The sequence below is a fragment of the Bombus affinis genome, chromosome 14 (genome assembly GCF_024516045.1).
Source record: "Bombus affinis isolate iyBomAffi1 chromosome 14, iyBomAffi1.2, whole genome shotgun sequence".
NCBI lineage: Eukaryota > Metazoa > Arthropoda > Insecta > Hymenoptera > Apidae > Bombus > Bombus affinis.
In genome coordinates, this window is record NC_066357.1 from 6548586 (window position 1) to 6563604 (window position 15019).

A 15019-nucleotide genomic window follows, 5' to 3' on the forward strand; every position below is an offset into this window, starting at 1 on the left:
ATCTTAATTTTTATGAATTTCCGTTTTTATTCTTTTTTGTAATCTTTAGTACTATTATCTATAGTACTATTATAAGTATATGCGTTTGCTTCAAAAATTTTTTGATAAATATTTTTATACTCTTAAAAATCTTTCAACAATTTCTTTTTCTACTACTTAAATCTAATTTTTTTCAATGGTATGGTAGCTCCATAGATACATAATTACATAAATTAATCTACCTTGCTCATTTTCTCAGACTCATATTTTCAAAATATCGATGGCATAGAATCAATTACAAAGTGTTAAAAAGTATCAGATATTTTAATTTTGTAAAAGATTAAGAAACTACAATTGCAGTAATCAAATTTTGTTTCTGTTCACAGCCGTATACACTATGTGCTGGACAGACTATATTGTGTGAATATGAAAAATACATTTAGTAGAATTTAGTTCTCATAAAGCTCGCCAGATGGCGTTGTCATGCACAGAGATTTGATTTCCTATCTATAGAATGATGGTTAGTGGACTATGTTACTAAACGGATTCCGTTAGCCAAGTCTGCCACTCTTTTCCTATCGGGCGAAGCCGGTGGAGGCAGGAGTCTTACTTATCAAGGTCTTGTAGATAGTAATTTAGACTAATATAGTTATTTTATAGAAATTAACGTCAATTGGTGGTGTATGCAGGTGAAGTGAAGTAGGCAAGATGTGGCCTTCAATATTGGATATAGCCAAAACGAATCCATTCGGAACTCCTTTCGTGACAGCTAAATGTCAGGGCCAGAATGAACTTACACAAACGCTCGTTAGAAATCGTCATATTGCAGCTGCCTCTGTATCATCAGGCGGTTAGTAATTTGTTAAGTAACTTTTATGTATAGCTGGAGTAATTTAATTAACATTAATTCGAGATTTTTTGGCTTTGGACAGATACATAACTACTCTATCTTAACGATAATTATAGATTATTGACCCCTATTTATTGAGAATTAATTTTTCTTCTTTGTAATGGAAGAAAGTATTGACAATATTTCAAAAAAATTTCAAATCAATAATCGTTATTACATAATCTAAAATATTGTTCCTAGTATTCTATAGAATTGTTACTAGTGTCTTGTGATTTAGATAAATTTTTAACATAAATTTGCACATCTAAGTTAATTGCCTTCTAGTAGTTTTATTAATAAGTTAATTAAGTTAATGTCTCAGCGTTAACAATTACTTTATTGCAAATTATGGTAAATTTGTTAATTTAATTGTCATGAAAAAAATTATATAATGAATATAGATTTGGCCGCATGGTGAGTTATATCGTTATCGGTTCATATGCATATTTCTGTTGTCTTTCTTTTTAATAGATTTTTCTTTTTAGTGAAACTAGCATTTTTGAGACTCTCGAATATTGTTTAATACAAGATATTGACCTAAAATGATTTAATAAGAAGTTATTCACATTCGATTGTTGTTAGTAATGCGAAGAGTTGCATAAGGAGCAGCCATTTTGTCGAAAATTATGCGTGGAAATCTCGTCTTCATAGCCTTGCTTGACATTCGAATAAAAATAATAGTGTACGTTAGTACGGTGACCGCGACCGAGAACATAATTATCCTACTGTACTTGAAAAGTTTATTATTGGATTAGATCAAGGTAACAAGATCGTTCATACCAATTCTGAAATACTGCCAAATTCGAATTCCACACGCACTTTTTAACGGTTGACCTATGATAGTTTTTTAAATTGTCGATTAAATAAAAATTAATATAACATATTTGGATTATAATAGATTTCTTTGTGTTTTAGATAGCTGTGAATTTGGATCAAATAAATACTTTATGCTATGTGGCTTGGGTGGTATTTTGTCATGTGGTATCACCCATACTATGGTTACTCCCTTAGATTTGGTAAAATGCCGTATTCAAGTAGACCCTGCAAAGTACAAATCAGTTTTCAATGGATTCAGAGTAAGCAAATTATTTCATTGATATTATTTTATTATCCGTTTGAGTTCCAGTTATGTCGAAAAGTCCTAGTGCATTGGAACGCTACGGTCGACTGATGGATTTTTATATTTCATTGTTATCTTCTCAATAATTTTTATTGAACAAAACCTGAAATATTTATAAACTAATAGTACGCATATATAATAATATATATGTATTTCATAAAGTAACAAATATGACGAGCGCTATCGTGCTGTTCAGGATTTTTCGATCCTGTTCTTTCAATGACCCCTGGGACTCAAACGGTTATACCTATTCTTGTTTATTTATAAATAACAGATTAATTTTGAACATTTTATTATTCAGGTAACTATGGCTGAAGATGGAACTCGAGGTCTGGCTAAAGGATGGGCTCCAACATTCTTTGGTTACTCCATCCAAGGAATGTTCAAATTTGGACTTTATGAAGTGTTTAAAGTATATTATTCAGCTCTTGCTGGAGAGGAAAAGGCATATGAGTATAGAACAACTTTGTATCTAATTTCATCAGCATCTGCAGAATTTTTTGCTGATATCGGTCTAGCTCCTTTTGAAGCTTCTAAAGTAAATATAAATTATATTTGCATTTACGATATATGTAACTGTTTTAACACCTAAAAAAAGAATATGTCATATCTTATATCATGTATTGTAAGTTTCTTTAAACATTTGTAACATAGCATGAATCATAATGCACAAAACATATTTCCTATGTTTATAGGTGAAGATTCAAACTACACCAGGATTTGCAAATACTTTAAGAGAAGCTATGCCAAAGATATATGGTGAAGAAGGTATTAGTGGTTTCTATAAAGGATTGGTACCTTTGTGGCTTCGTCAGATTCCATACACGATGATGAAGTTTGCTTGCTTTGAACGTACTCTTGAGCTCCTGTACAAGTATGTAGTTCCTAAACCAAGGCAAGAATGTACAAAAAATGAACAGTTGGTTGTTACTTTTGCTGCGGGATATATTGCTGGCGTATTTTGCGCGATTGTATCTCATCCAGCTGATTCTGTAAGTATACTTCTTATATGCGTGCATTTTTATTTCTATCTACGTCTAATTTCATAATTTAATCGACTTATATATTTGTAACACAGGTTGTATCAAAATTGAATCAAGAAAAAGGAGCATCAGCTGTTGATGTTCTAAAAAAGATGGGCATCACTGGAGTATGGAAAGGTCTTGGCCCACGTATTGTTATGATTGGTACATTAACAGGAGCACAATGGTTCATTTATGATGCAGTTAAAGTATGGCTCCGAATGCCTCGCCCACCACCACCAGAAATGCCAGAATCCCTCAAGAAGAAGTATGGATTAGCTTAATTATCAGACGTCAACAATATTTTCAATTGAATCAATTATAGTTAAAGAAAAAGAGCATAGATAAATTACCTTATTCCTTCACAGTACACATTGTCGAACAATGTTTTGCCATACATTTCAAGTATTTATTCTGTAATACAGATATCAGTGCAGGTCATCACTGCCCCTAAATTAGATATAGCAATGTGCTACAAATTATAGTAACTTGCTACCTGTTTTGTGATTACAAAAAGGTTAGCACATTTATAAAACTCTGACAGTGACAGTGAGTTACCTATTGTAACTAGAAACTGTTACTTTGTATATAGAGTGATCACCGTAAATAAATAATCTGTGATCTACTAAATAATAATAATCTATAATTTTGCCCTTTTCCTTGTATGTATACCTTGGTTTATACAGTATAAATCGCACTAAGAGATATACATTAAATACTTATTTCTTTTATTAAAATCTTTCAAATATAATTTATATATTTTATGATTATATACAAGTTTTGTATAAACATAAATACATCTATAGAAAAAATATAGCACATATATATTTAATACAATTTGTATATACATACGTATATGTAGTACATATAAACGAAATATGTAATTACAATTATGGAACATCAAGCAAAAAATACATTTTAATCTGCTTTCTATTAATAATTTTTTTCGATTATAACTGAAACATAACATTTTGTTACGCTTTAATAACTTTATCTTTAAACTGAATCTATTAAAATTCAATAAACTTTCCTAAAATGATAAAATTCATTTAATGTTTCAAGTTAATCTTATAAGTATCTAACTATGAAAAGCTAGACATAAATTTTATTGTCACGTTTGCATAGCTATGTAAAGCTTGAGTAGCATCATATACAAAATTAAAGATATGTATATATATATATATATATATATATAGAGAGAGAGAGAGAGAGAGAGTTGTTAACAAATAAGTACTAATTCTTCGGTAAATCTTGATATTTACTTATTTTGTATATAAAAACTGATCTGTTTTAAATATGTAATCGATATTAAAAATATTGTTCAAAATAATTTTTTAAAATAGCATAAGTACAAAATATGAAATAAGTGTAATAGAAGTAAAAAGTAGTTTCAAATTTAATTATTGTATACTTTGTAGAACCAATTCGAATTTGATTTAATTCTATGTATGTGCTTATAAACGTAATATAACTTGTAACTGCTTGGCAAAATTACATGTATTATCTCGAATACATTTCTTTTTCTAAGTATGTTCTGGCATCTTGTATAGTTGCAAAAATCTTAAACGTAAGTGTTCCATGTAAATACAGGTCACATTTTTTTATAGTTTCAAAAATGGGAGTTCTACAACTCACAAGATAAAAATGTACATCAATTTGTTGCAATTCTTTCATTACTGAATTTAGCGTAATTACACCGCTAGAGTCAATATAACTTAATGCGCTCGTATCCATTATTACACATCGTAATTCTTGTTTGTCTTCTGAATCTTCAGTGTCCATATAAATACCCTTTTCCCTTAACTTAGTTTTATGTTCTATAATTTTTGTTGGATTCACTCCAATTAATTTATACAATTCTGTCTTGAAATGACTAGTGTTTGCAAAGTTTAAAGTTCCACAATAATGAACAATTTTCATTCCTGGAATTTCTATTGCCTAAAAATGATTCAAATATACTAAGTATAGATACATCTTTTGATTTAAAAAATATTATTAGTTATAAAAAATAATATACCGCTTTGAATCTACTGATATCCAAATACAAATCTGTATTTGGTATGTATCCCAATAAACAAATATAAGGACTAAGACTTTTCAATAAAATAATTGCAAGTGATATTATTATTCCAGCTAGCAAACCAATATCAATGTTTACTATTACGACGGTCAAAAATGTTGCAATCCAAATTAGTGCATCACATTTATTTAATTTCCAGAATTTTATAAGCTGGTTAGCTTGTTGAAACATTCCCTTTAAAGCTACCTAAAGAAAAGAATTAAATATTACGAAACTGTTAATAATATCGAAATTTGATATGAGCATTTTTATAAGTGCATAATAAGTGGATTTTGTAGGTAGATTTTCAAAATATTTATACTTACAACAATAATCGATGCGAGAACGCATCTTGGTAAAGGTTCGAAAAATGGGCCAATCCATAAAAGGATTGTAAGCAATATTATACATGATACAACACTAGCTATTTGTGTCCGACCACCAACAGTTTGCTGAATTAAAGATCTACTTAAAGATGCTGATACTGGCATACATGAAAAAAAGGATCCTGTTATGTTACTCAAACCCTAAAATTACATTTTAAAAATATACATAGTGTATTAATTTATATGATTTTAAAATAATATTAAAGGATTTTTTCTTTTACCATAGCAAGAAGTTCTTGATTTGAATTAATTTTATAATTCAATTTTTGTGCAAATATTAAAGCCATTGATATGGTAATAGTATAAGATACCATAGTTATAGCAATACTGTCTGTTGCTACTAGATGTAAGAGTTGAAATGTTGGAACTGTTGGTGCTGGTAATCTATTAATTTAAAAGATTAAAAAACCTTAATTATATTTACGAAAAATAATCAAATAAAAAATAGACATTAAACATACCCTGTAGGAATATCACCCACAACTTGAATATTATACATGGTAGGAAAACAAAAATATTTTGAAATTAAAGTTCCACTCACAACTGCAATTAATTCGATTGGAACTGGAATGCTGCACTTTTTGCTTGCCCACGGCTAATATTAAGATAACAATAGAATTATTATTTATAGATCTTGAAACAAAAATATTCTAACGATTAAAAATTACCTTTAAAAATTCATTATTAAGTACAAGACCAGCAATTGTTATTGCTGATATAAGTAAAGCAGCTAAATTTGTATTTTGTATTCCTCTAAAAATATCTACCAATGTCTGAAATATTTTATAATTTAATTTATATATTTTTAATTAATTTGTTTATTTTTAGATAATGTTTGATATTTTATACATACAAAAATGAACTTGAAATATCCTTTTTGTCTTGGTATTTTCAAACCAAGTAGGTCTTTAATTTGAGATATTAAAACACAGACTGCTGCACCAGTTGTAAAACTATTCACTAATGGATCACTAAGCAATGTGCTTATAATACCCAGACGAAATATATACATTATAATCTGAAAAAGGTAATTATTATTTCATTGTTGCAAGATATAAAATGAATCTACAAAATATTACCTGAAATATTCCAACCATGAGTGTCACTGCTGTTGCAACTTGCATTGGTGTATAGGAATATTCTCCAGGCAAATTGGGCAATGTAGTTGTAGCATTTGGATTTGCAATATCATTGTGCAATACCGAATAAGATGCCACTGTTTTCCCAGTCATCAAGCAAACCACAGCGAATGTTCCTGATGAGTGCCAATAATGATTCATTGTTCTAGCTTGTCTAATAAGTTCTTATTAAAAGGAGATATTTGTAACATTTCTGTAATAGAAGTAGTATTTTACAAAGCTTGTATGCATCAAGTGTAAAACACTAAAGAGATCTTGTCTTTAATGAAATATTTAATGATCGTTCCGAATTTATTAAACCTTCAAAATTAAAATACATTTTTTCTTACCCATGGATACATGTCTAGATGTGCCAAAGAAAAAATACACTAAGACAGGGAAGAATGCCATATATATTCCAACTACAGGAGGTACGTTCCCCAAAAGTGCATAAGCCATGCCTTGAGGAATATGCATGATTGCTACAGTCAAACCAGAAATTATATCAGGCATTATACTTTCTTTCCAATTGTAATGTCTCAGCCAATGTATTGAGGGAATTGCAGATGTAAAACATGATCTCCAGTTTCTATGTTTTAAATCACATATTGCATCTTGGAAGCCTATAAAAAAACTACCATTTTACATATGATATTTATATATTAATAATAAAATAATGAAATTTTATTGTTTACACACAAAGCCCTTTTGGTTTTTCATAATGACAATCTTCATTTAAACTTTCTTGTTCATATACAGGTCTTTCTAAATGTACTTGTAAGAATGCATCATGCTTCTCCATATTGATAACAATTAATATAGAGGCTTATGAACTTTGCTCAAGAGGAATTACTCAAAACTTGATTTGTTATCTATTATTTTTTACCTTACTGATATCTATGTAGATCTGTAACAAATAACATACAATGTTAATGTTTCAATATCTCAAATAAAATTTGGTCATTGCTAAATTAAGATATTAAATATTATTATCATTATCTTATAAAAAAAATAATAAATTCATTTATTATATAAAACAAATGTAAAATTTTTATTATATAATAATACTTAAGAAAAGGATAATTTCTTATATTATTGAATAGAATATAACATATATTTTCAATGATCATAACATAATTACTTGAATTTTTATTCTCAAATTTTTTAATTAACCTTCAATTAATTTAAAAAATATTTTTTTAATCATTATTTTATTTCATTAGTACTTCGAATATTTTATATTTTTGTTTACCTGTCGTGTTGTTATATTCCTTTGTAAAATTATTTGACTGCAAAGAAATTATAAAATTTGTATTTTAATATAGTTACAAAAACTATCCTTCTTCATTTTGTTTCAAGACACTGGTCTAAATCTATAACTAAATTAACTTGATGTGTATTGCGCAAACATATAAATACACTATTATCGAATCACATCATATTTATCACGTGACTGACCAAACTAAATATGGTGGGGGTAAAATAAGTACATTAACAGCAGTTAGTGATAGATTATATTTGCAGTTTTATATTGTTGGGAAAAAATATTATTTATCATAATTTAACATTTAATTTTCATTAATATATAAATGTATATATATACACACACACATTATATATATATATATATATATCCAAATTTGAACCGACAATTAAATTTAATCGTGAACAAACAATAAAAGAAGAATAATTACAAAATAATATGAATATCAAAACATTAACATTACTTATTTCTCATATTTTAATATGATTTTTATACAAATTCGAATTAAAAAAATTATTTTTAGCTATCTTTTAGTTTTAATAATAATGACCCATATTAAGAGACATTCGTACGAAAAATTTGATTTATAAACTTTCTCTTTTGTTACTCTTACAATATTTTGTACTTACCTACATTACACGACTATAATTACATGAAAATTACAATAAAATATGTATATATTAAAACGTTACTAATAACAATTGTATCTACAATGTAAATACCTAGTGTACAATAAAAATGAAATGTATTTATATATACATATTCTATTTTAAACACATATACGTATGCTATATTTTTCTATAAAGCATATACCTGAATTTTTATAAAGATACATGAATATTTCAAACACTACACAATTCATATATTTATTAAATTAATATTTACCTATTCAATTATCTATAGCGAAGAAAGTAATAGAGGAATATCCCTATGTTATATGCAAATATTTATCATATTTATGTCTCTTTATTTTGAAAAACTATGGTTTTATTATGGTATTTTTCTTAGCGGTCATCGAGTGATTTGAAAATGCAAATCAAGCTGCTTCGTCGTTACTTCCACTAAGTATACGTGTGTTGTGATAATTCCGTTTTGTTCCGTATCCTCCTGAATGTTGAGTTTCGTACATTTTTCGATTTTCTAGATAACGACGATAATTATTTTCACGCTTCCTTCGTTGTTCTTCCGCTTGTTGCCTTAATTTTTCTGGATTCATATGTGTCGTCACCATATGCCTCGTCAACGAACTCATGAATTTATAGGTGATGCCACATACGTCGCAAGAAAGTATTTCCTCGTTTGCCCCTTGCTAAAATGTGGAAATAAAAGAAATACCATACATTATAATTAAATTACTACTTTTAAAAGAGTTGAGAACACCTATAATTATATAATTTAAGATATTTCAACTCCTATTATATTATATAAATTCCTTAATTTTACGTAGTACGTACAAGTTGCAGAAAATATGAGAGAAATGGCAAAAAGTATATGGAAACATTTCTTTTTCTTACGAGACCCGAACAATTTAAACACTAAGATCGTATTGATCATACGTACTTGTTGATGTACCATCATATGTCTCTGCAAATTGTTCAATCTGTTGAACTCTCGACCACAAACCTCACAGTCAAATTTCTTATCAGGATCATGATATTTTTTATGTAGACTCAGATCAGTTGCATGTAAGAATGACTTATGACATACATCGCATGTGTGGGTCCGCTGATCACCAGCCAAATGCGACTGCTCGTGTTTAACCAGACTAGCTTTATCTACGAAGCGGCGACCGCAGTAAATGCACGGAAGAGGTCGAGATTGTGAATTATGAAGTGTCAAGTGACGACGTAGAGCGGTAGATGTTGGAAAGTTTTTATGACACTCGAGGCACTGAAATGGTCGGTCACCAGTATGAGTCTTTCTATGTCGAGCTAAAGAATTTTGATCTGGATATCTGAAATGCGAATAAAAAAATTGATTATTATTATTATAACTAATAAAACAAATTTAATTTATATAAAGAATTACCTTTTAGGACATAAATCGCACGGGAAATTTCTGGTTGTAATATCTTCTTCCCGAGCGTGTTTCAGTCTATTGTGTCGAAGTAATTGGAACGACGTTTTAAAGCTTTTATTACAAATATCACACTTTAAGTTATCCGTTGTTGGTATAATAACTTGAGTTCTTTTTTGTCCATGTTCATCCTCGGATATTATCAGAGATATAGTCACAGTATTATCTTCGTTATCTAGCTCAGCAGCAGATATTATAGAGTTCTGAAAAGTAACACTGATGAAAATAGGAAAATGATTTTGATATTGCACGTTTTAGAATTTATTACAAATACCTGTTTATTATTATGAGTAGATTTAAGTTCACTATCTGGCATAGAGTAAGATTCTTCATCTATTTGTCTAGCATTCTGGTCAGATTTCATTTGTGATTCTTTGCATTCATAACCATCACTGTTTTCTGCAATAGCATAATGTCCATCTTCAGTCAAATACACTGGCTGTAAAGTACCAGTTTCATCTTTGAAGTATAATTGACCATCCTCATCTTCATGTAAAAATATTTGATCCTAAAATTTAAAATGGATGAAAATTTAATGAAAATTTATTTAGTAAATGAAGAAAAACAAAGAAATAAGTTTAAACATTCAGTTTTTAAATTAATACCTGAGAATTTTCTTTCTCCTGGCTTTGATTGGTATCTGAATTAATTGTTTCCCATACTTGTTCTTCATTTTCCATTGCTACAGTATCATAATACTGTTCACTATCATCTACTGTTTGTGCAACATACAATGTTTCTATATTATCTGCTTCATAATAAATTGTCCCTCCAACTGGTATAGTATTTTCGTCAAGTTGTTCCATCTAAAAATAAAACTATTACTTTTATACAGACAAATAATAGCAAATATATGTATAATGAAACAATTTGGTAATACAAACCTTGATATAATGAGTATCCGACAGTTTATCTGCCTGAAATGTTTTTACTGAACTTTGCTTCTTTGTACCAAGAACAGTGTATAATAGATTATTCTCAACATTCTTTACAATCTCATGATTTATATTATTATCAATATTTTCGTCGCTATTCATATTATTTTTAAACTCTAGGCTTAATTTAGATTTTTCTACCTTGTCTGAAGATTCTACATTATCCCTGGATTCTGTTTTATTTGTTTGTAATGGTAAAGTGGTTGTTTGATTATTTACATATTTTTTATCACTGCTTAGTATTCTTTGACTTTGCAAAGATTCTGTGCAGTGATTTAATACATTAGAATTCTGTCCAAACTTCAGTTCATACTCTTCTTCTTCCATATCTTCGTCTTGCCAATCTTCATCTACATCATATGCTATAACTTGCTTATTACTGCTTTTATCATATTGTTCTTTCTTCTCGTGTTCATTATCAGTATGTGTCTTAAACATAGAACTATCTTCGTCAAAAGCATAGACTTCCATCTCTGGTTTAATTTTTCCATTATTATTTTCAATAAGAATAATGTCATCCTGTGGTGATTCTTCTTTGTCCTCTTCTATTTCTTCTATTATTTCTATAATTTCTTCTATTTCCGTTTCTACAGAATCTTCTGTAGTTTCTGATTCTACTATAATGTTTTCTTCTGTGATCGCATGCTTCAATACTTCCATCACATCTTTGTCATCGTTAATATCTATTGTATCCAATATTTCATGTGACAGTTCCATAATAGATTTGGTTCTAAATTCTGATGTCCAAAAAGTGGCACTTAAAAAAACATACTATTTAGATTTATTGTATATATCACAATTCACAGTATCTCAAAAAGAAAGCAAACTACTTAAATGTTATTTAATTATCTTTAAACTGACTTTTATCAAAAACCAAATATAAGTATTTATAATCATTAAAATTACATCAAAATGTAACAATATAAAACACAAAAAATTAAGCTTTATATTTAATAAATGATTTGTTTATTAAAATAAAAATAATAATACAATCGATAACACTTTAAATATATGCTCCTTACTTTTCAAGCATATATTTATTATATATGCAATAATATATATAATCGATATATATGACACATATACTAAAAAGCATAGCATTTACTTTATAATTTTTAACAATTAGGACATACCTTTTTTATAGAGTGCATAAATATGTTGCCTTATACATTGCAAAAATATATACTTTATTATTCTTTAAGTTTTCTGTATATATAAAAGACATATCTATCAAAACCATAATATTATATACATCTTTTTCAATCACATAGTGAAATAAAGTACAAACAATATTAAAGAATTATATCGAAAGAAAAATATAAATACGATTGTGTCCTTCACGTCTATTCGCTTTTAAATTGATTTACACAGCATTTGGATATTCTGTATCGTGCGTGATTGTGCATGTACTTGTTACACGTATACACTCTTTGATATAGTATTGTGTTTAAAAAAAAAAGAAAAGGTTTGTAGACGAAGATCGGTCAAAACATTGAAATAAGCATTAGCATTTTATATGTGACAAGAGGTACGCGGTTCACCAGTCGGTACGAATATGTCTTGTATTTATCAACGGATAGCAAAATGGCTACAAAACGGCAACGATTATCCCTTCGAAAAAGGTATATGCTAATATATTAAAATGTGAAAAATCTCATTTAAGAAACGAACAAATATTCGTACAGTTTTATTCACTCTACCTGTGTCAAATAGTTGAAATGTGTAAGCGATGAGGGGAAAAATTGTTTTTGCTCGGTCGATACGCGCCAATGTAATATTTCTCTCTATACTTTCCCCAGTAAGCAAGTGACGCCACCTTAAACATCGCACAGATACATCTTTATCTTTGTCAAAATAGGTTGCCTTCGTTGTATTCGTAAATAGGCTGATCTGAACATTATGAGCAGAATATGTCTTTTGATTGGGCAACTATTGTTAGGGAAATATTTAGAAAAATTTTCAAAACCTCAAAAATAATTGGAAAGTATGTGTCATTTCTTAAATGTCTAGTTATATTTTATAGCATAGTATATATTTTTTGGTGTATATTGTGTACTATAAGTATATTATATAGTGTACTGTACTATAATACTTAACTATACTATACTACATATACAATATTATCTAATACATAGACATTTATGTCTGTGATCTAATACTACTGTACTATAGTATAAAATATAAATGTATTATAACATATTTTATCCCACACTTGTAATATATTTTCTGTAGGCTTTTTCCCTGTAAAAAAGGGAACATGTATATAAAATTTTTAAAGAAATTTACTTTTCCTGAAAACATTTAAATTGTTTTATAATAACCACAAAAAACTAGATAAAGTTCTTAAAATGATATATGGAATTTTGTATATAAATTAAGCAAAACTAAATATTTGGTATAAAAGTTACATGTATTTGATATATGCATATGTTCTGAAATAAGACATATGGAAGTACATGCAGAAAACAGGCATTTTATAAAAATATATTTTTTAATGATATCTATTCAATATCGTTTTAAAATTGACGTTTTATTTATTCTCATATATACATGTTGTATTTATAATAAAATTTTGTTAAACGCAAAGTATCATTTATTATATACATATAATGACTTTATATTTTAGATAATTAACTTTGATAATGTTAAAGAAATGAAAATTTAATATAGAAACTGTATAGTTTGTAATTGTCAAATTTGGATCATAATGTTAACCGTTGTATTACGTTTTAAAATCAAGGAAATGACTAAACAATACTAGTTTGATCATCGAATGAAAACCTGATAAATAAAGATTTATTCATTTTGTGTGTATGATGTAACAAAGTAAAAAAAATAATAGTAACTTGTAGCGAATTGAAAGTTGATTTAATAAACGCGCAAGATATGTGAATCTTATCGTACAAGTGTAGTGTTTACTAAAACCTATCATCGTGAAGGTTATTTATCATATCGAATAATCAAATTTTTTTTATATTGCAAAAATGTGGTTTTATCTTTTGCTTGTTATTTTTACGACATTTAATTTTGCGATGGCCTCGTCCAGCTTTGATTTTGGAGATACCTTAGCATTGATCATTGGATTGATTATTGGAATCATTGGATTTTTTGCCTGTATGGGTGCTTACGCACGGCATCGAAATCGTATGGAAGCAATAGCATAATTGTTATAAGCACTTCACAACTCCATTAATCGTAAGTATATCGTCTCTCTAATCCTTTGTTGTAAAAATATGAACAATCATTAAAAAGATATTTTAATAAAAGTTGTCTGATCCTGCAATTATTCATAACTATACTGCGCATTTTTATGCTTTTATTTACTTTATTTTATATATTGTACAAAAATATAAAAAATATTCAAAATAAAATATTCCTTATAATATTTAAGAAATGAAAGAAGTTTCTATTTGGGTCCTATTTTTGTGGTTCGTAAATATCCATAGTTTATTCATAATACACACAATTGGTTATTTTGGTCAATTTACTTATTTAATTCATTTAATAATTTTTATTTCAATATGATCTTCTTGTTTTCTAATAAAATAATGAATAATTCTTTTGTGCTTTATATAGTGAATTGTTTTATTTCATTGATTTTGCATGATTTATTAGTAACTTATTTCATTTAAATTGCAGGCTATTCAATACATATAGAATTAATGAAGAAAATGCCTGAAGTGACTGTTTTGAATATGTTTGATAATATAAAATTTATATAAAGATTGCTTTAAAACTAACAGAAATTAAAAGTTTTTTATAATGAAATTTCTATAATTTAATCAATATAAATATAAGGTAACATCTTTGTCGCCACAAGCTATTTTTATATCTACTATACTATTATTGTAAGATAATTATTAAACAAATGTAAATAAAAATGGTAATGATATGTAGATATCATTATTGAAACAATCATTTGTTAAAGATATACTATTTTTTAATTTTCTTTATAATTTTTGCAATAGATAATTTAAATTTAACAGAACTCATGTAAAAGAATTTCAATAAATTTATAATTTAATATGTTTAGAATTAATTATGTGACATAGAAAAATATTGTTTAAAAATATAGTACATGCAATACTAATTAAAAAAGTTGTGTTGTTGTCTACATAATATATTCATAAATTTCACAAATATACAATGTATCAATTAACATCACAAACTA

General features: G+C 27.6%; 3 protein-coding genes and 1 long non-coding RNA gene across 12 annotated transcripts; 2 read left to right on the forward strand and 2 right to left on the reverse strand.

Annotated features, from left to right (window-relative positions):
• The first annotated feature begins 450 nt into the window (after positions 1–450).
• On the forward strand, positions 451–3649 carry LOC126924359 (phosphate carrier protein, mitochondrial). 2 transcript variants are annotated; one of them, XM_050738748.1, is made up of 6 exons: positions 451–597; positions 669–829; positions 1784–1944; positions 2290–2526; positions 2684–2980; positions 3067–3649. In XM_050738748.1, the coding sequence occupies exons 2-6, from the start codon at positions 688–690 to the stop codon at positions 3292–3294; spliced, it is 1065 nt and encodes a 354-aa protein (XP_050594705.1). In that variant the 5' UTR covers positions 451–597; positions 669–687; the 3' UTR covers positions 3295–3649. The 2 variants fall into 2 exon arrangements, with proteins under 2 accessions (XP_050594705.1, XP_050594706.1); XM_050738749.1 differs by lacking the exons at positions 451–597; positions 669–829 and adding an exon at positions 1446–1629.
• On the reverse strand, positions 3410–8018 carry LOC126924357 (prestin-like). Of its 4 annotated transcripts, none has more exons than XM_050738740.1 (11): positions 7826–8018; positions 7460–7480; positions 6924–7196; positions 6535–6710; positions 6309–6473; positions 6124–6228; positions 5917–6050; positions 5677–5839; positions 5396–5596; positions 5028–5276; positions 3410–4948 (listed from the first exon to the last, which is right to left on the reverse strand). In XM_050738740.1, the coding sequence occupies exons 3-11, from the start codon at positions 7084–7086 to the stop codon at positions 4511–4513; spliced, it is 1794 nt and encodes a 597-aa protein (XP_050594697.1). In that variant the 5' UTR covers positions 7087–7196; positions 7460–7480; positions 7826–8018; the 3' UTR covers positions 3410–4510. The 4 variants fall into 4 exon arrangements, with proteins under 4 accessions (XP_050594697.1, XP_050594695.1, XP_050594696.1 ...); XM_050738738.1 differs by having other exon boundaries at positions 7273–7480; XM_050738739.1 differs by lacking the exons at positions 7460–7480; positions 7826–8018 and adding an exon at positions 7269–7408.
• A 374-nt stretch (positions 8019–8392) lies between these two features.
• Positions 8393–12695, reverse strand: LOC126924355 (zinc finger protein 425-like). Of its 5 annotated transcripts, none has more exons than XM_050738737.1 (7): positions 12549–12695; positions 10798–11605; positions 10519–10719; positions 10188–10421; positions 9866–10116; positions 9545–9791; positions 8393–9146 (listed from the first exon to the last, which is right to left on the reverse strand). In XM_050738737.1, the coding sequence occupies exons 2-7, from the start codon at positions 11563–11565 to the stop codon at positions 8874–8876; spliced, it is 1974 nt and encodes a 657-aa protein (XP_050594694.1). In that variant the 5' UTR covers positions 11566–11605; positions 12549–12695; the 3' UTR covers positions 8393–8873. The 5 variants fall into 5 exon arrangements, with proteins under 5 accessions (XP_050594694.1, XP_050594693.1, XP_050594690.1 ...); XM_050738736.1 differs by having other exon boundaries at positions 9461–9791; XM_050738733.1 differs by having other exon boundaries at positions 9398–9791.
• Positions 12696–12834: 139 nt separating this feature from the next.
• Positions 12835–14766, forward strand: LOC126924367 (uncharacterized). Its single transcript, XR_007713492.1, has 2 exons — positions 12835–14043; positions 14488–14766. It is a non-coding gene; the product is annotated as an uncharacterized LOC126924367 (long non-coding RNA).
• The last annotated feature ends 253 nt before the right edge of the window (positions 14767–15019 follow it).

Coding starts and splice junctions, on each gene's coding strand:
- LOC126924355 (XM_050738733.1), bottom strand. CDS start 11,565: ATGGAACTGTCACATGAAATATTGGATACAATAGATATTAACGATGAC. Junction 10,720..10,797: donor CGGATACTCATTATATCAAG/GTTTGTATTACC, acceptor TTTTATTTTTAG/ATGGAACAACTTGACGAAAA. Junction 9,792..9,865: donor TGCGATTTATGTCCTAAAAG/GTAATTCTTTAT, acceptor TTCGCATTTCAG/ATATCCAGATCAAAATTCTT.
- LOC126924359 (XM_050738748.1), top strand. CDS start 688: ATGTGGCCTTCAATATTGGATATAGCCAAAACGAATCCATTCGGAACT. Junction 830..1,783: donor TGCCTCTGTATCATCAGGCG/GTTAGTAATTTG, acceptor TTTGTGTTTTAG/ATAGCTGTGAATTTGGATCA. Junction 1,945..2,289: donor CAGTTTTCAATGGATTCAGA/GTAAGCAAATTA, acceptor TTTATTATTCAG/GTAACTATGGCTGAAGATGG.
- LOC126924357 (XM_050738738.1), bottom strand. CDS start 7,375: ATGGAGAAGCATGATGCATTCTTACAAGTACATTTAGAAAGACCTGTA. Junction 5,840..5,916: donor GTGGGTGATATTCCTACAGG/GTATGTTTAATG, acceptor TTAAATTAATAG/ATTACCAGCACCAACAGTTC. Junction 5,277..5,395: donor TTCTCGCATCGATTATTGTT/GTAAGTATAAAT, acceptor TCTTTTCTTTAG/GTAGCTTTAAAGGGAATGTT.